Genomic DNA, 20,610 nt, shown 5'->3' with positions numbered 1-20,610 from the left:
ATGAGGTCTGATGAAAGCCTGGTGGAGGCACCAGAGAAGTCTGCCAGCCTTGGGGGCCAGCCAGCTTTCTTATCATTCCAGTGCAGCACATTCAGAAAGCAAATCTGGCGGTTTTTATTTGTTCTTTGCAGCAAAGGGAGTGTTGTGGCTGAAACCAACTGCCCCAGGAGCTGTGGGTACGTCAGTTCCCAGAAATGCCTGGTGAAGCTGAAGGGCTGGAGCCAGATGGCAGAGCAGGGGTGTCCAGCATTCTCTTGAGCAAGGTCCCCTCAGCTGTCACAAATTCAGGGGTCAGTGTTTGCTTCACAGTGCTGGCTGTGCAGCATGACCACCCAAGGGTCAGTGTGACAGCTCCTTGCCTCTTGCTGCTGAGAGCTTGTACCCCATGTTCCTGAATTGCCCAAAACAGTGGGATCCCAGTCTTCTCTGGGATCAGGCTCTGCATTGGGCAGAGTCCCCAGACTCAGAGCTGCACATTACTGGAGGTGGCCACAATGTGCTGATGAGGGCTCTGAGAGATTTTGGAGAGTGCAGCCCCCTGCAGAAGTCCTTGTTCCCTTGCCTGTCCATGCTCAGTGTGTGGCCCTGGGTACCAGAGCAACTGCCCCACTCTGGTCTGGGCAAATGAGAAAGTTGCTCTGGGGAAAGCTGGTGTACAGACCTTTGGGGTGACAGCTGCATGGCAAGAATTACCTGTGAGTGTGTAGATGTGTGGCAAAGTTGATCTCCTTTTCACTGCTTTCTGGAGTATTTCGGGGAAGTAACATCAGAATGAGCAGAGTTCACTGAGCAGCTGACACCCTGCCAGATCACATCCTTCTTTACCCCAGGAAAAATTATCTCTGCATCATTAAAGGCAAAAACTCATCTCAAATATCATCAAGTTCTGGCAGATCATGACTTCTTCTCTTACAAAAGAGCAGAGTCTTCAAAATTTCTCCTTCAGAAATGAAAGTCAGAGTGCATTTTCTCTGGAATGTGTCTAGATAGACAAAGATCACATTATTGCCTTCACCTGTCACAGGAGCACCTACAGCTCTGTGAGGTAGATCCTTCCTTCCTTCCTTCCTTCCTCTCTCTTTCTCTCTCTCAAAGGGGGCAAAATAAAGTGGTAATCAATAATCAGACAAACAAAGCTGAGAAATAAAAACCACTTCTCTCTCTGAGCTGTAACTGGTACAAGCAGTGTTCACTGCTCCACCGAAGCTCGCTTGCATTACATCACACCAACATCAGTAATGGAAAAAGAACAAAGAGGCCATATTGCAATATTAGCTGCAGACAAGTGCCAGGAAAAAAAGAAGAGGTTGGGAAAGTCAGAACTAAAACATTACAAAACATTACATCTATGCAGTCAGTGGTGCAAGAATTTCAGCACCAGGGGCTGGAGGAAGATGCTGGACAGCTGATCACCAGCTGATAAGCCATGCAATATTGCTCATTTTTTTACTTTCTGGGGCGTGCCCTGTCCTGCTGTGAACAGAGGAAAGAGGTGGCACATCCATGGCTGTGTTTCATGGCATGGCACACGCACACCCAGGCAGCATTCACAGCCCCACCTGTACTCATTGTACTGACAGCTACCGACCTGCCTAACCCATTATGGAATCAATGTCAACGTCCTTACCACTACACCTCCTGAAAGGGGTTAGGGCTGTTAGGGGAATTCAGCCCAACCACTCATCTGTCCTGCAACCACATTTTCAAAAGCCCAAATGCCACACTACCCTACAGCTACTGCAAGTGGTATCAGAGGGAACTTTTTTAGTTATTTAAGGGCCAAACCAGCTTTTTACAATAAGATGAAACTACAGTTCTCATCAAATCCTAGTAGTAGTACTATTTTTTATCAAATAATTCAATAAACAGCATTAAGTCATACAGATTTCAGTTCCCATTTCTCACTATTTGGCACCCGTATCATATCCTGTTGCATTACATGGTTTCCTATTTGACTGTGCTATGAGGAGAAATAAACACTTTTCTAAATTTTTTATTTCTAAAGCCAATATTAAAACATAATTTTTGGTATGTGATGGGCACTGTTTTGCTCTGATACTAATGTATCCAGGAATACAACTGTGTTTTTCTTCAAAAGGGAATACTTTCATATCAGAGATTGGTTTCCAAAATTTGCTAGATTCTTTCTTTCATGGCAATGGCTTATAGCAGGACAGATACATCTTTGCTTTCTAACATAGTATTATTTTTTAATATACCTGTTCTTAAAATAGCTTTCTAAAAGGCCCATTTAGACTTGAAACAAAATATCAGTTTCCAAACCCATGCTTAATGTTTTATGATTTCAAATCAGAGCTCATTTACTTTAACAATGTAATGTTGACATAATGATGATGATAAGCAAGTTACAATTATATCTATAAAATGACAGAGAATATTTTTCTTTTAATCTGCATCTTAAAGCTCTCGACGTTCAGTGAGATATGAAACAAAAGTCTTTGATTTGCACACCAAATACCTATGGTGCATTTTATGTCCTTAGAGTAAATATTAGTCTTGAGACTTTACATAATTGTGTTTGCATTTGAAAAATGTTACACCTGTTCAGATATTGCCACAATGGCTCTTAAGCATTTTCTCTGAACATTTCATTAGCTCTCCTCACAGAAGATCACCATGATCAGAAACAAAAAGAGAACTTAATTGTATGGCATTTTATGGACTTAATCTTACCACAGTTTGGGAAGGCTGAGGTTTGAAATTAGTTTTGGTAGATTCTAAATACCTTTATGCTTTAGTTCTAACCAGAGGGCAGCCAGTGTGTGCACCATGAACTCCCTCTCCATGCTCTCTGTAGAGAGTTTGGCAGTCACTGGGATCCAGGCTTAGCTGTTGTGGGTTTTTTTTTTAATTTCTCAGAGGATTTCCAATGCCCTGTGTGTTATGTGGGATCAGAAATGCCATGCTGAAGAAGTTGTCCTAAAAACTAACAACTTCCTTTTGGAGAAGGAAAACTTCTGCTGGATGGTTTCAGACAATTTGCTCCTCGTCTTCCTCAGCTGAAGGCACCTGCCTCTGGCTTGAGGTTGAGTTTATTCAGCTGTGCTCCCTCTCTTGTCATTCTTACAGTTAATGTAGTGAACCTAGGCAAAAGAAAGTAATCCTTCTCCAGAAGGCATTTCACACTCTAAAACCTGTGAACCCTGAAACCTGTGAACTCTCTGCCCGAAGAGATTCTTTGATATATTATCAAGTGTCCTTAGCAAAAGATCAGAGCACAGGATATCCAGTAAAAATGAAAGTGAGCGAAGGAGCAGAGGGCAATTCAGAGAGCAAGAGCACTCTTCTCTTTGGAATCATTCCACACAGGATAATATGGCCTGAATACAAGAGGCTCAAGAGACATTTTCAGCAATGACATACTGTGGTCAATCCTTTTTTTTTTTTTTTTTTTTTTTTTTTTTAACATGCCCACACACAGTGAGCAGGGAAAAGTATTGACAAGTTAGTTATTCCCTTGCTATTCCTAAAACAACAGGAAATCTCAACATGCACAACTAATAAAGAACTGTGAATACCAGCGCTCCTTTCTAAAAATGTAACTAAGTACAATACAGTACTTTCCTTCTCTGGGTATAAATAAATGGATTGCCATTGCTACCACACACGCAGAGCACGTTTTTCTCAAAACATGTGTTTTACAGGGCTACAGGCTTCTTCTTTTGCATGGAACAGTCTAGGAATTTGGGTGTTAAAAGTGATATTTTTGGCCAATGCCCTGAGTGCCTGGTGTGACAACAAAATGTGAGCTGGAGAGCAAACAGACAGACAATTATTTCCTCCTAGTTCATCCACTTCTGTCAAATTATTTTCTCAGAATCATAAAGTACTGCAACTGCATCTTTTCCCTCATCACCAGACTGTTCTTAGCAGTCAGCTTTGCTGTTTTATTCCACTGGCTCCATTAGTTAAGGAAACAATTTGTGTTTGTACACTGTTCTCCCCTCACCCTCTATTAAGATGCAATGTCCTCCTTCCATTTGCTGCTTCTGTTAGCTTCTGTGGAGGCAGAGAAAAAGGGTTGAAAAAGTGTTGCACACAAAAGAGAGGACAAATAAGCTGTCAACAATATTTTTTTTAAAATCACTCTAGGAACTCAGCTGTCTCTGAATCTTTCTATAAGCATATGGTGGTAGGGATGAGGAGCCACATGTGATGAAAACTTTTCACATAGGCTTTTCCAACATCCCTGTCTGTTATTGTCCACCTTATCTTTGATGGGATACTTGTAGGGCAAAGATCATGTCACTCAGGTCTCTGTTTTGACTCTGAGTCAAATACCCTGACTTATCGGTAGCAAATGCCATATTAACAAATCTGTGTCCAAAAGAATAAAAATACATTTTTATTGTATGCTATTCAGTGTAAATACAAGGAACCATATCAGCTGCTTCTCCTTTTTTGCTTGTGCAGGAAGAAAAAGGGAAGCACTCCCCAAAAAACATCCTATATGTAATGGCAATGATCTGTCACTGAGAACCTGCTTTTATTAACCACAGGGTTAATAAAAGTCATAGGAATGGAGCCACTGGCAGAAGAATACCCTTATATTTCAAGTCTTCTGAGGAATTGTGCAGGTAGGGGCAACTTAGGACCTGTCTAAGGCTGGGCCTTCATGAACATCATATAGAAGGGAAATAGAAGACAAGGTTGCTTTACAGATTAAAAATTCATCAGGCAATGCACATTCAAAACCCTGATGCAGGCAGCAAAGAGGTTTGCAATCTGACCTTTCCAAATCCTAAAGAGATTCTTGGCTATGGAGACATATTCGCCTTTCTTGCTTATTGGGAAATTTCTTTCCACCAAAATTGGGACATATGTGTAGTAATAGGCTGCTCTTACCATGTATGAAAAAAGCAGGATAGAAACCATTGCAAAGAACAGCAGAAAACTTCACTCAAACTATGCATCTTAGTAAGAACAATTTTATATCCAGAACTGTAAAAATCCACGTATAAAGTCACAAGCATTTAAAGTCACAAGCATTTAAAGTCAAGAAGTTTTTTAGCCACGAAGAACTGATTCCATGTTCATCCCCATTCACCAAATGCCTGCTATTAAAACAACACCTAAAATATCAAGAGTAGTTCCCAAACTAAGATATCCCATCAGAAAATATTTCAGTGAAAGATATGAATTTGCTGTTGCAAATATGTTCTGATTCAGGCATAATTCCATAGGAATGTTTATCTTTCTTTAAATTTAGCACAGATTTAAGCCTGCCTTTCCAAACTGATCACTGATGTGCAGGTATCAGTGAAACAGAGAGGCTGAAGTAGTGTCAGCTTTAAGACCCAAACCTGAAATCCCCCTTCTTGCTGCTGGCTGGCAGCGGAAATGGCGCTGAGACCTGTGGGTCTTGCACAACCCCAGAGTTTCATGTTCATTGTGCACAAATTGCATTCCCAGGGTGACTAAAATCAAGAAAAAAATAAAATATGAGCGTGGCAGACTTTAACCATTGATGCTGTGGCAGCTTTGTGCTGTGTGTCACAAACGCTCCCCTTGGCAAAGGGGTCCCAGCTGGGTTGAAGCTCCTGACAACAAGCAAGGCAAACACAGCCACCGATGTGGAGCCAAAAACGAAACTGCTGAGCCTGAGAACCGCAGCTCGCAAGCAGCCGGGTGGTGCTAAAACACCCCCTCACCAACACACCTACGACAGCTCCAGGTGCGGTTGTGCTCTCTGTCAAATCCCATTTAGTTATTTACAAAATATAAATATAGAATACATATGCTATTTATGCAAACATACACCTAATGTACTTTGAAACACAACTTTCCCGGTTCCCAGGCAGGATTCTTCGAGATCCCGTAGCACACCGGGTGCAGTCCCTGCCGTTCCCCGGGGCTGCGGGACCGATTCCAGCGCCTCGCAGGGCCAAGAGGACTCCGCTGTCTCCGTGCTAGGGCAAAAGCAGCCCCGGCCTGGCTCCCCAGTGCTTCCCAGCAGCGGTGAGGGGCGTCCCGCTTGACGGGGACCGGCGTCCTCCCCGCGGGGGAGATGGATTTCCGGGGAGGATGGATTTGCGGGAGCCGGGATCCCCATCCAGCGGCACCAGCGAGGCTCTGGGAAGCGGTCAGTGGGGATGGGCGAGTGCCTGAGCCCCGGCACCGCCAGGACGGGCTGTGCCGGGCCCCTCTTTGCGCAGCGCGCCAGGCGCTCGGAAAGCGGAAATCCCCGGGGGCGGAGGCGTGGGAGGGAAAAGGGAACGGCCCGAGGCGGGCAGCTGGTGCTCGGCTCGGCTCAGCGCGGCTGGTTCCGCACGGCTCGGGCACGATGAAGCCGCGAGGGTGAGTGGTGGCCGCGGGGGAAGGGTCGGTGGTCCCGCTCCGTGGGCGCGGGGGGACACGGCGGCCGCTTCCCGGGCAGGGATGCGCATCCCCCTTGGGGAAAGGCGAGCTTTGCCGCAGCAGCGGGCAGGGAAAGCGCGGGCAGGGGCTGGGCTGCTTCGCTGGAGTCAGGGGCGGCCCCCGGACCCCGGACAGGCTGCGGAGCAGGTCCCGGCCGCCGGCAGCGCTCCCGGAGCCGCGGGAGCGGGCGGGGACCCGGGGCGGGGGGAGCCGGGTGTTGCCAGAGCCCCCCATCAAGCCCGGGCAGGGGTCCCCTGTCCGTCCGCGGCCATCGAGGGCTCCAGGCAATTAGCGGGCCTTTTATGGATATATTCAGCTGAAGGGTTGCGATGGGACGTGGCTCGCCTGGGCTGTACTGCCCCGGGTAGCGCTGCTTTACAGCAGGTGTTAGGAAAGCTCCGCAGGTGACCTGTTATGGGCACCTGCTGGGAAGGGAAGAGCCGTGTCGCCACAAGGTTAGGGGACAAAGTGGAGCAAAGACCCCGAAGTTGCTATTGCAAGCATCAGGATATCTCCTTGCCTGGGTAGAATGTGCCACATCAGCAACATCCCGTGGCTCTAAGATGAGTAGCGATGAAAGAGTTGAGGTGCTGGTAGGAAGAATCATCTCAGCCAGCAAGAATGTATATGTAAGGGGAAGTGCAACTTTCTCCCGTTTCACATGGCATTTAAAAAAACTTGCAGAAGAGGAAGGTGTGGGAAAGAATTGAAAAAGTAAAAAAAATTAAAATGTTTTTTAAAAATTAGGAAAGCAAGAACCTAAGAAGGTAGTGCAGCTATGCCAGCACTTAATTAAGCTCACTGCTAGTGTGATGGACACAGGAGCTGAGTGAAAGTAGTGGGCAAAAAGGAGGTTTCTCTGCCGGCAGAACATTTCTACCCTTTTCCAATAGAAGCCTGGAATTAAAGCTATTCCAGGGGAACGTTGTGGGTTGATATTGCCCCCACAAAACCACAGCTGCAACCTCCTCCAGATAGGAGGATGAGGTGTCTCTGGACCTGTCCAACCTTGGCTGTGGCATCACTTATTAAAAATAAGAAATCAAAATCCACTTTGTATAAATACATATGAGAATCAGTTCTGGTTGAAAATCTAAGTGTTTGTTGGCATTAAGAAATGCCTACCATGAGAAATTCCCTAGGGAGTCCCATAAAGATCAGTCAGATACTGTTTTTGTTCAATTCAAATGAGTTGCTATATCCATGGCTTCTAATTTGTGTGGGGAATAATAAAGCAAACACAGACATGGGATTAAGAAAGATTGAGGACTACATGAGCTGACCTTGCCAAAACAAATGTCTACAAGGCTGGCACAAAAGTGATGACTCCTGCACAGTATAAAAAAATACAGCAGGAATAAAATACAAATCCATGTGTAAAAGCCACTGTCAGAGACAGAACAGAATGTTTAGGTGTGCTTCCTTGGGAGACTTCCTTTGAGACTGGCTGCAGATTTTCTGAAGTAATAGAGCAGAAATTTTCCACTCTGGGCATCCACTTAAATTTTTCAAGCCTCATCTATCAAATCATTTCAAAGGATACATAAAAAGAAAATAAAGTGTTTTCTTTATACAAAAAGTAATACAATTCAGACTGGTTCACCCCTAAAGTCTCTCTAGCTCAGTCTCTGGAAATGGGGCTTCAAGCAGAGGTAGACTTTGTGTCAGGAGTGTCTTCTGCTTTCTGCATGAGAAGCTGAATATGTTTGGGAAGATGATAATTTTCTTGGGGGTCAGGTGGGAATTAGAGACACTCCGCAGCAGCAGAGGAGCCCCAGGTTGTGCCCAGGCAGGAGGTAGGAGTAAAGCTGGGCAGAATCAAAGCTGTGTCTGGGAAGTGATGTATGAATTTCTATGCTTGGCCAGATAAAGGAGCTGAAGCTGTGGGGAAGGGGCAGGAAGCCTGGAAAAGAGGGGGTTTTGTAAAGCACAGCAAGGTGAGAAATGGCTGCTGGGGAGTGAGCTTAGGTTAGGGCGTAGAGGGAAGAGGGCCAGGCAGGGCAGGGTTGGTCTGAAGGGAAGGCAGCTCCCAATGTGGGTGGGAGACCCTGGAGCTCCATCCTGGTGGACATGGCCTGCTGGGAGCAGCTGTCCGCTTTGCCCCAGCCCTGGGCTCAGTGCTGGGCCTGGCTGAGGGCTGAGAACACCAGGGGAAGGGAGCCAGCTGTACCCAGGCAGTGTAGCCTCACAATCCTGCCTGCTTGCCAAAGGCGAGCTGGGTATGCTGGTAACAGAGCAGTGCTCTTGTCACTCCGCCCACCAGCTCAGCTTTGCAACCTTATTGCACCTGGGGCAATATCAAGGTGAGCAACTGCAGCCACACAGTTCACATTCCAAAACCTTTCCATCATTCTTTCCTTTCCCTTCCTACAGCAGTCTGGAGGAAGGAGAGCACAATGTGTAACTAGATGTGGTGGCTGAAGGCTATTTTAAAGTAACTCACATGGAAGTGCTGTCCATTTATGTCCCTTAAACCCCTATGGGATGAAAGTTAAATCACTTGGCCTTTATAGATGGGTTAAACTGGGTTTTCCTATGGCATCCTTTCCTTTGGGGTAACTCCTGCACAGATTTGCCCCTCCTGAGTAATCAAACACACCAAATTCTTTCCAGCAAAAACCTTTGCACAGCTCTCCACTATCAGCAGGTTTCCTGTTTACACGTTTTTACTGAGTGCATAAGCTGGTGGGCAGCATGGCCAGCTGCTATTTGTCCTTTAACCAGATAAAACCATAACTCCTGGAGTTTCAGCAAAAGATTGGAGAACCTGGGTTTTGACCTGTGCAGCCACTGTCCTTCCCAGTGACCCAGATAGGCTCCAGAGCCTGTTTGTCCAGCAAGCCAATTGATTCTTTCACAAGAGAAGACAGGCACAACACCAGCTTCATGCCCTCTGCCCTGATTCCAATATTAGTGCATTTTGCTGCTATTTGTGGCCTTGGCCACCAAACCACTGCTGACTTGTATAAACAGAAGTTTTGCAGCTGTCAAAAATGCAAATACTTAATGGGGCATTACACAGGAGCAGTACCTAATTTACCTACTTCTGCCACTATATTAAAACATTCAATATTGGGTTTATTGCTTATTTAAACAACAGAGATGCAAAGTCACTTGTAACACTTGTTTGCTTTCCATCTTAGGTATGGATTTCTGTTACTACTCCTTCATATCCTGAAAGCTGGTAAGTTCAGAAAAACTCAGTTAAAAATTAAACTGCCCTCCCTTTAATATGTTTGGCCAAACGAACAAAGTAGTTGTAAAATGAACAATACAAACATCTGTGTGTTTTCTACAAGATACTGAAGAATTCCTCAGTGTGAAATGTTTCTCTGACATGCATCAGGGAAAGAAGAAACAATCAATTTCTATCAGTTTCATTGCAGAGAACAGCAAGGGACCGTATGGATGCTCAGGTTGCTTTGCTTGTTTCAGAGACCTCCCTGTGTTCTTATCTCTGTCAACAAGAGGCCTTAGAAGTGGAGTAATAAGAGCTGCTGATAAGCAGATCTAACATGCATGTATACTCAAGGCTAGAATTATACATCACGGTATCAAGTAGCCAATATTAGTAATTTTACTACTACTTACTACTAGTAGTAGTAAATTTACTACTACTATTAATAATTTTACTACAGTTCTAAAATACCCCTTGTAAAACAAAGGTAGATTTAAATCACATCACCTGATGATATATAAATGTTTTTAGAGTTCTCTCCTCTGTTATTGCTTAATCAGTGAGAAGGACCTCAATAAAGTCACCAAGGAAACTCCCTGGCCCCAATATCATGACAAACTGTACCAGATTGAGTCTCAATAGATGCTGGCTGGCCTGTTTCTGGCCAGTGATGGAGGTGCACCCATTGTGCCAGGGCATTACTTTTCCTGCTGTTCCAAGTGGTTTCCCAAAGTCTGAGCCAAGAAATTGTGTTGCAGTTCAAGCCTGTTACTTCCAGTCCCACTGCACAGGGTTCACATGCCTGGTAAACATCCTGCCTTTCTCCCTGCAAGTGCTGTGTCTGCCTCAGTGGTGCTTTTAGACCAGGGTGCCCAACTCAGCTGTGTAGACGAGCTATTTCTGAGTCCAGTGCACCCTCACACCCTCACAAAGACAGGTCCCCCTTTAACATTGTCACCTCCCTCCACATGCTGTTTCTACATTTCCAAACCTTCACTCCTTCATCTCCCTTTCCCTAAATCATCCACCCACGTAATCCCTTCCCCCAGCTGTAATCTCTCCCATCCAGCCCCATCCCTGGCCCCCTCTTGCCCCCCAGCCTGACACTTACAACACATACACTGCTTTGGTGCCACCAACCAGTTGCACCAGTGAGGTTTTGGCTGCTGGGCTGGAGGTGATGGATCCTCAGCAGGGAGGCTGTGGCCAGAGCTGCCCAGCCCTGTGGGACTCACTGACCTGTGCTGTCTGCATCACTTGTCAGCCACCTCACGCCTTTGCCTTGCTCACCTGGAGCTGAGGATGCCTTTGTCACATCTAGAAGGCAGGAAATGTGTTCTGAAAGCCACATACGATCCTGACTTTAGCTCAAGTGACCCTCAAGGTGTAAATGTCTAATGAATGTGTCACTGGAGGTATCTGGGCAAGCTGATTTGTCAGCTGAGTGCATTTGTTGAGAAGGTGCCACCAACAGTAGCAGTAAAATGTGGTTGCTTTGTCATGCCAGCTTTGAGAAACACTGCTTCTACTCCCCTTCTTAATTATGTGGGTCTCAAAATAATGGCAGCACTCTTTCTTATCAATGTTTCCACTTGTGATTTAAGTGGAGTTATTTGGCATTTTTCTTAATAAAAAAAAAAAAAAAAGAAGTGATTATTAAAGCATGTGTCTGCAGTCAGTGGGCAAAGTGAAATGTGGGTATCCATGGGGCTGGGAATGATTAAGATTGGTTGGCCTTCAGGGAAAAGGTCCCTTTGGACAATGTACAGACAAATGGACATGAAGAGAATTAGCCACTGGCAATTTGGGGGGTAGGAATGACTATGAAGCGAGCACACTCACCCACCTGCTATAAAACTAGTACTAGAGTCTATATGTGGTAGAATGTACTTGAAAATAGTTACTTTTTTCCCTACATAACCTCCCTTTTTTCTCTCTCTCTTTTAATCTTGTAGTTATTGCACTAGAGAAGAAGAACATCATCAGTAAACTTGGAGACAACGCCACACTAAGTTGCATTTATAACAAAACCAGCTTGCAATTAGAAAATCTACGGGTATATTGGCAATTAGCTGATGATGATCAAGGAAAGTGTTCAGTTGTACATGCACTGATCTCTGGCCAAGACAATAACAGTAATCAGTGCATTCACTTTAAAGACAGGACTCAATTATTCTGGGATAGGTTGAAAAACGGTGATTTTTCTCTGCTATTACTAAATGTCAGCCAGAGAGATGAACATACATACAAATGTGTGGTACAGGAGAAAACTGAATATACCCAAGTGATTCACCAGGCAGAAGTGGTTCTCAGTTTAGCAGGTAAGAACTTGTGTCACTTTGCCCAAATTCTCATTTCCGCTTTTCAAAGTCGCGCTATTTCAATGTCGTATTTAAGCACACCTTTAACTTTGAAACAGACTTCTGCCCTTTCCTGAGATGAAGTCTGCTTAATTTAAATGTTACAGACAGAAAATGTAAACATTGGAGAATACATGTAACAAGTGTTTACTCAGTGTCTGTTTCTTTTCTTCTTGTTTTTCATGGATATGAGGGCTCTTGCACGTGACTGGGTGACAGCAGCTTAAGTTGGTCCTTTCTTCCTTTGGGTTTGGCTTTAAGCTTCTGCCCTCCCAGTGATCCTCACAGCTCTCTGGCATACAGACCAAATCTGCAGGTGTTTCCCTTTCAAGTCATGAGGGTGTTGAGAAATCCAGCAATTCTCCTTCAGAAGCCATGTCAAAATTCTGTCTTGTCAGTACGTTTCAAAATGTCAACAACTATTTCTTTTTTTTCTTGCTCTGCAGCGAGTTACAGCCAACCAATACTCAGTGGACCAATAAGAAACAGTAGCAGCACTGGAGAGGAGGTGACCTTCAGCTGCAGGTCTGGCAATGGATACCCAAGGCCCAAAGTTTACTGGATCAATAAAGTGAACAACAGTCGCCTGAATCCATCAGAGCTACAGATCACGCCCCACAGCGATGGCACTTTCAGCGTTTTTAGCACACTGAAGGTGAAAGCCACTTCTAACATGCAAATAGAGTGCTCCATAGAAAATGAGATGCTGCAGGAAAATCTATCAGCCAACTGTAAGTCCCTTCATGCAGCCTCACGTTTTCTAGGTGGCAGGAACATCAACTAGTGTGTCTCTGTCTGTAGATGGGCATTAGCGAGGGCTGTGCATTAATTCAGTAGTTCCAAAAAGTGCTGAGAAGATCCCAGGCTTTGTTTCAAGCTCTAGTTATGCTTAGCCATGGACTTGATGTTTAATTCTTCCACATTGAAGTGAATACCCCACCAAGTGTATTATGACAACAGCACTGAGAAGCTCTTGCATCTGAGGCAGTCTCTGGGCTTTACCCTTTAGTTCCTCGGGAACATGATGGTTTGGGGAATCAGGTTGTTTTTTAGGGGCCACCATAGAGCAGATCCATGATTTCTGACCCCCTACCCAATGGCCTTGGAACACTCAGGTTTGCTTTTTACTCTGCCTAGTTTCCTAGTTCAATTTTCAGTCTCCAAAACTCAATTTAATACAGTGCACAACTTAAACTAGGTCTGCAGCAAATGAGCAGTACGAGCTCAATAGAACAATGTACCTAATAGCACAAGTATAATATGCTAGTTATTGCTGATGTGATGATTAATAGTAAAAGCAAGTATTTAGTCACTCAACTGTTCACAAAACCAGAAAGTTACTTAAAAAAAAAAAAGCTATTAAGACCTTATAGTTACAGTACCACTGATGCAGTTCATTATTTCCAGAAAGCTGTGTAGAGAATCTGTCTGGAGTGGGAAGGCTGATCTGGAGGTGGCTGTTTGATCTCGTTGCTGTTCCTGGTCCTGCCTCCAGCCACACCTTTCTCTCACAGGTCTCTGCACCCTGGTGCAAATTAAAGAAAAATTAAAGGAAATAAAATTAAAATTCCTTCCCAAATTAAAGGAAAATTAAGTAACCTCATCGTTAGTTTCCTAATGGCATTCTGTCATATTGTCTTCTGAGGGAAAAGACCTTCTTATTACTATTTTTTGGGGCTTTTTTTAAAGTCTCACCATCACACTTGAAAGAGTAAGAGATGTAATCTGAATCCTTCAGTTTGCAGCAATGAATGAAGAAGATTCTTCACTAACTTCAGGGAAACAGGTTTTCACCCATCTTTCTGAATACCATCAGATTTACATTACAGATTCTGTATAGATTTATTTTCAGCTGAGTCTAGATACAAGCCCAAACATACAGTCTCTCAAAGCTGTAAGGAAAGAAGAAAAAGGAAGAAAGAAGGATGGATGCAATATGATGACAGGGAAGAGTAAACTGGTATTTAGACATAATTAGTTGGAGATGTGTCTTGCTCAGAAGGAATCACCAGAATCACAGTTATATGAATAGCACAAATCTTTAGTCCTTCTGAATTTCCTTATGGATGCAAAATGTGGTGAAATATTTGCCTGGTATAAAATGTGAAAAATTACACCTTATTACATTCTTTTCTATTTTATTCTAGACACGCAGCAGAAGAGAAGCAATGGTTCTGGCACAGAAAGTGACAAAAACCTAGAAAAAAAAGGACGAGGTGCTCAAGCAGCTGGCATCATTGCCATTGTCATTCTGATAGGTCTTCTAACTGTTTTAATCTGCTGGCTGTGGAGAAGGAGGTCCTCTAATCTAGTGTCGTACACAGGTAATGAGACTTCATTTGCATGACCAAATTTTAAGAATTCTTTTTCACTTGCCAAAATACTTAATGTTATCCAACAGGAAGAGATAAAGTATGACTAAGCTGCCTGCACATGGCAGCAGGAAATCACGCCATTATTAAAAACTTGGGGTGCACTGGGGAGGAAATGTAGTGCCCAGGATATGTTATTCTTTATGGTTTTTTCCTCCCGTGCCTGAGCCTCACAGGAAGTAATTTCTGGATGTGAGAGTAACTCAGACTTTGTGCCTGCTCAGGCCATGGTGTGTCAGCTGTGATCCCTGCAGGCTCTTTCTGGACAGATGGCATGAAACAGGACTGGGGTCAGTAGCTCACTCAGCTGAGCACAGCTTGAAGCAGAAACCAGAGCATAATTCAGTCCTGAGAGCTCTAGAGTCACTGGCTGGATGATGAAGGGTCAGGATCCCACTGGGATCAAGCAGAAATGTAGCTTGTCTCACTGTCACGTGTGTACTCTTGTGTAGCTGGATTTGCCCACGTGTGACTCTAAAAAGCTCTAAAAGACATCTTGTGAACCAGACTGAGTCTGCCAATGTACCTGAGTACTTGCTCTAAGCCCCTTTGCAGCTATCCAGGAGCTAACATCTAAGGGAGCCAGGACAACCACACTTTTCATGGACAAGGACAATCCATGTTTTCAGTCCATGACCTCTTCCTCAATGCCAGCAAGCCTGGGTGCCTCAGAAAAGATCAGGGGAAAGAAGGGTAGAGATCTTGTCCAGGATCTGCAGCAGCTCTTGTAGAAGTCATGTCCTTCCTTGGAGACAATCCAAGAGTGAGGCAGGACTTTGTCCCGAGATAGGGAGGAAGGCAATCACTTCAATCCCAAAATCTCTCCTTCCTGAAATGGTAGCCTGGGTTGTAAGCAAATAGAATATTGGACTGCATTTTACAGAACACTTAGCACACTGAACCTTCAGATTTAGTGGATGTTGCTTAATATTAATCTCATTTGTCTGAAGACTGTGGTTATCTATCCTGCATGCTGAAACCCATGCATTTGTTTCAACAGATGTCCAACCAAAAGAAGACCAAGGAGGACTCAGCTGTAAGTATTAATAATATGTTATTTTATTTGTCTCAAGAGCAACTTAACTTCATAGCTTCAGGACTCAAGTTCAGCACAAGCCTTTAGATTAGACTTGCTGGATGATACAAACTGAAACATTTTTTGGGCACTACATCCTAGAAGATCTTGCTTCATGTGTGTGAACCTGAGCCTATACACACCCAATTTAAAAAAAAAAACCCTTTCCTTTCCTAGAAAAAAAAGTGCTGTTCAGACCTTCACCATGTTCATATTTTTATAAGCAAGACTGCAATATTGCAGGCCAGCTGGTTTACTAATTCATTTATTATTTATAGTAGGGGAAAAATAAAAATTGGGTAAAAAAAGGAGAGATTTGGAAAAACAAACTATCACAGAGGACTTGCAAGAGTACAGAGAGAGTGAAATACCTTCCTATTTTATATCTCATTTGGTAATTTCTACTGGAGCAAACAAGTCAGCAGAAAAGGCAGAAAATACTGTGGTTTCACCAAAACTGTAATAGTTAAAGCATAGTTTGCTGTAGCAGATGCTGTGAATGTACCCAATTCATAGTATCATGCAGAAGCAAAATGACCCTCAAATTAAAAAAATCTTTTCTGGAACTTCTTTGGCAGTCATGGAAACTGGGTTAATGGTCAGTTATTTTCCAGACCGCAGCCAACATTTGTGTTTGCTAAACATCAACAGGCATTGCACTCTCTCCTGCAGAGCATAATCTGTGGAGGAGGATGGATTTTTCTCCTTAAAACAGAGACATTTTCTCCTTTTGTTCCTGTGAACTGCATTAACGTAACAAAAGCAGTCAATTTAAGGTCAACTTTTTCTTCTCCAGACTTACTTATACCCTTCTTGATTAGATCCCTGGACTGAGCCCATAAGTAAAAAAACCTCTGTGACATAAATAAGAGTAAATATTTATCTTGTATTGAAGGCTGCTGTAGCATGATTTGTTCACAAAGAACAAAGCAAAGACTTCCACATGCTGTCTTTTCCTTGACATGTCTCCACACCACTTGTGGATGTGGGACAGCAGCTTTGGTGGCTCACTGATGACAAAAGCTGTCCCACTTCTGAGGGCCATCTTTTGGGCATCCCAGTTTAAGGGCAACTTGGACCAATACCAGAGAAATGAGAATGATCCAGGGAATGTGATCTCTGGTGAGAGATTGGTTATGTCTGTTTAGGCTGAGAAGGCCAGGCTGATTGAGGACACAATAACAACTCTGTTCAGAGTGTTTTTATAGAGGATGGGACAAGTTATTTATTGTGCTAACCCAGCTGACACTGCACTTATGGAACAACAGACTTAACAAAGGAGATTTAAGCTAGATGTTAGAAGAATATGTCTGAGGGTAATGGTAGCTGAGCACTGAGGCAGAGAGTTTGTCCAGCTATCAAGTCTCCATCAGTTCCGTTTTTTTGCTTTGTTTTTTCCTAACAGAAAATCTGGCAGAAATTACTTAGAAATAAAGCTGGTACTACTTTGGTACAAAAGATGGGCTCTAGGAGAAATTCTAGCCTAATTCAGTCATCATTTGGTATTTTCAAGCCAGTTATATGTGGTAGATGGGGGTAAGGCACTAGGGAGGTGCACCCAGGGGGGTGGTGTGCCACAGCATCTTGCTTTTCAATACTGCTGTAAATGCACTTCTGTTTCTGGCACCTTATGAAGGAGGTCAGATTGTTTCATGGGCAGTGAGAATCCTGAATACTGCAAACCCGAATGAGACTACTGAAACTAACTTTGCTGTTAAAAAGGAAAAAAACGAGTCTGGAAACTGTGAGGAAGGCAGATTGTAAAGAAGAGTAACTCCATCCTGGTGGGGTTAGTCTCTGCAGACACTCATTCCAGCCAGTGGGGCAGGATGCTCTGGTGAAGAGAGAAGCCTGGGGAAGCTGTTTTCCCTTGGCCACAGCTGGGCTTTGTGCACCTCATTCTCTGAAATAGTTTAAAATGAACCCAAGGTGACACTGACATCCCTTCCCAAGGGAGGGGGATGTTAACAAGAGACCACTTTTTCCATTTGCACAGAGAGGCACTTCCAGACTGTGGTATGAGGACAGAAAGCCCTCAGTGTCTTGGGTATCCAGGCAGGACTTTGCCCCAGTCAGTTATCTCTCAGCAGCATGAATATGTCTTTTCCATAGCTTTGCAGCTTGTTCCACTGGTTACGTAGGAAAAACAATACTAGGAATGATTATTTCTGGGGAAGCTTTTTGTCTGGTTTTTTTTATAAAAAGAAGTTATTTTGTTTTTAGAGCACCTGCCTAAATGGAAGGTCTGCCAACAGTTTGGGCAGCTGGAGATGTGTCAAGAGAAGCATCACTCCCTCAGTGGCAGCATTGTTTGTAATACAAGTGACAGATTTCTGCCAAGAGAGATGGCAAAAAAAAACAAACAAAAAAGCTTCTAGAACACAAGAGACAAGAAAATCTGCTGGATTTTCATTCCAGCCACTGACTGTGTCCACAGAAGAGTGGACAGTTGTGTCACCACTCCAGCTCAGCACTTTGAACAGTCCTCTGTGATTGTCGGTGATCTGGGCACCTCTAACTGGGGAAAGCAGAAAGCCTGAGACTCAGCTGCTCTGTGCCAGACCACTGGAAACTGGTGACTGTCCAGTCTCTCATCATCATCCTTGAGGACTTTGTCAGGAGCAGAAGCAGCCGCGTTTCAGGAGCGTGGGAAGTTCTTGCTGTCACCTTACCCTGAGGATGACTGCTGCATGTGGAGAAAGGCAGCTAAAAACAAAGAAAGAAAACTGAAGGACTCTGCAAAGTGAGATTTGTGACCTTTTCCATGTTTCTTTCTCTTTAGAGTACAATTCTTCCATTGTCTGTTTTCACCAGGTTCATGTTGCTGTGTACAGAATCAGGCAGAACACTTTGATCCAGTCCTCCAAAAATGGGAGTTGCTCTAATGGGGTTAAGTACTGAATGTGTTAACATAAGGGAAGGTGCCTTCTTTAAATGCACTTGATAGCAACATTTTGGTTTTTACCAAATATTCCACCAAAAAGGGGACTTCCACTTTCGACAGGAGCCAGCTGTGAGAAAAAACAGGCTGTGGAAATCTGACCAATTAAAAATAGTGATCTCTGCTATGTTAATGTCAGGTTACCTGGACTTACCCTTTTCAGGATGGAACAAAAACTGTGGTTGACCTCTGCTTGATTCAACTGAATCTTTGAGCACTTTCCCGTGGCTTCTGGGGAAGATTTTAAACTGAAGGTTTTAAACTGAACTTGTGCTTGTTTCTCATCCTTACACTCACCCAACAAAACAACAAAAAAAAGTGCAAATTCTGTCAGTGTGTTGTCCATGAATATCCAGAAAGCCAAGAACTGCAGTTTCCTTGTGCCAGTGCATGTGCCTTGCTGTTTCAGCCCCAAGTCAGCCAAACTGACTGGTTGAAAATAGCAAAACAGTAAACTTTGCTGATTATATGAAATTTTGAAGGAAGAGGAATTTTTACTAGCTCTCTTGGCCAGATGTGACACTGTACCGTGCCATAAATCAAGTCCCTCCTGATGGGAGAGAATTTTCTAAAAGTCCTTGCAAGGAGTTTCAAAGATAAACCGAGACTTTTCCTTGATTTTCAATGCTTCCAGATAGTTGTTTATTAAGTCTTATCAGAGGAACAGAGCCACTAGTGTGACCCAGGTACAGCATAGAGCACAGAAAGCAGGAGTGAAGTCTCTCTATCAAGATTTACACAGCCTTTTAAAGATATTTTAACCAATAGTTACTAAAAACATACATTATTTTCACTTTCCTACCAACTATTCAGTAACACGGGCAGGAACTGCGGAATTCTCTATCCAATCATTCCAAACTACTTTTACTGCAGAACATGGAGTAGTAGAAGAAGGAGAAGAAGGTTTAGAGAACAAGAATCCTCCATTTTTATATTTTTTACTCTTACCTATTGACTACAAAGAGAAGCCCAAAACCTCTAAATTTTTCACCCTGTGACAATCTTACATAGTAGTCTATCACCTAATTCACACCACTGTATTTTCTAGTTCTTGTCTGATCGTTGGTAATTTTTTCCAAGGTTGGAGGTAAAAGCAGTGTTGTGCAGGGGGGTAAGAACCCTTAAAAACAGGCAGAGAAATTCTCTCGGCACTCTGGGTTCCTACACAGATGGAACTGTTTCCCCATCTTGTCATGGGGGGATGGAGATTATTATTTTAAACTGAGCTCTTGAAAAACTTGACCTCTCCTGCACCAGTGGTAGACTAAAATTAATGATTTTTTGTGAATAAGTCATAGCCTTGTTTGTTCTTGCTCTGCACTTGAGGTGCTCCAGTATCAATTCTGAGCTCAGACACTGATTTTTCATATCAAGATCAGCTTTCAAGTCCCAGCCAAATGAAAATTTTGTTATCCTCACATCATGTGGAATCCAGAACCATTTGGTAATAGCGTAGCAGTTCTCTCTTGTCAAAGCAATAACCCCCCCAGGGAGGCTCCCAGCTGAGCAGCTGTGCTTCTCTCATGTCCATGAATCCAGATATTAGATATTTTCTGAGTCCAGATCGAGTCTTCAGTAAACCCTAAAGTGAACTTGCTTGAGGAAAGCTTACAGACACCTCAAAAATGTGAACAACATCTGTGTAGATGTGCAGGGTAACAATTTCCTAGTGGTTCAGTAAAAAGTCCTGCAGCCATTTCCTCCTTATCTGTCACATGAAGTTGTTTTGTGCAGCCTCTGGTGCTGCTGTACCAAACAGAAGCCTTTTCTATAAGGAGTTTCCACTTTTATATTCTGCAACTGTAATGGTTCAGAGATGTAAGAAGTGACCAGGCAGTCACTCTGCAATATGTTATTAAAAACTAATCTGGACTGGTTGGAGTTTCTTAACTTCTGGGCTACTTTATGGATACACCTAAATATAAAAGCCTTTTCTTGCAAACTCTGTGCTTTCATTTAGTTTAGGGTTCCAGCTATTCTTGAAGGTAAGTAAATCCTAGATGATGGTTGTTACCATCCAAAGGACTTGGGAATTCTGTAATAAGAGTTTTTGTCATCACGTGCCATGTTTATATCTTAAATAAAATCTATTCAGTCTTCTGGATGTGTGAGTAAACCTATTAACACACAGACAGATCAATCCAAGCCATTGCCCCCACCCAAAGTGAGTTTTCAGCCACATCCTTCAGTGTTCCTTTTCAAAGCCCTCAGATAAGGGGAGACAAACACAACACAGAGCTGACCTCCTCTGCTTTATTTTGGCTCACACAACAAAACCCCTTGAACGACACAACAAGCTCCACAAA

General features: G+C 43.5%; 1 protein-coding gene across 1 annotated transcript; it reads left to right on the top strand.

Moving 5' to 3' along the window:
* The first annotated feature begins 6,265 nt into the window (after positions 1 to 6,265).
* ICOSLG (inducible T cell costimulator ligand) lies at positions 6,266 to 20,404 on the top strand. The gene is made up of 7 exons (XM_069023368.1): positions 6,266 to 6,318; positions 9,522 to 9,562; positions 11,512 to 11,877; positions 12,363 to 12,647; positions 14,064 to 14,240; positions 15,289 to 15,324; positions 17,587 to 20,404. Coding segments are annotated over exons 1-7 (921 nt in total). The 5' UTR covers positions 6,266 to 6,304; the 3' UTR covers positions 17,589 to 20,404.
* Positions 20,405 to 20,610: the final 206 nt, after the last annotated feature.

The sequence above is a fragment of the Aphelocoma coerulescens genome, chromosome 1 (assembly GCF_041296385.1).
Source record: "Aphelocoma coerulescens isolate FSJ_1873_10779 chromosome 1, UR_Acoe_1.0, whole genome shotgun sequence".
Taxonomy (NCBI): Eukaryota; Metazoa; Chordata; class Aves; order Passeriformes; family Corvidae; genus Aphelocoma; species Aphelocoma coerulescens.
This window is presented reverse-complemented; position numbering and strand designations above follow the sequence as displayed.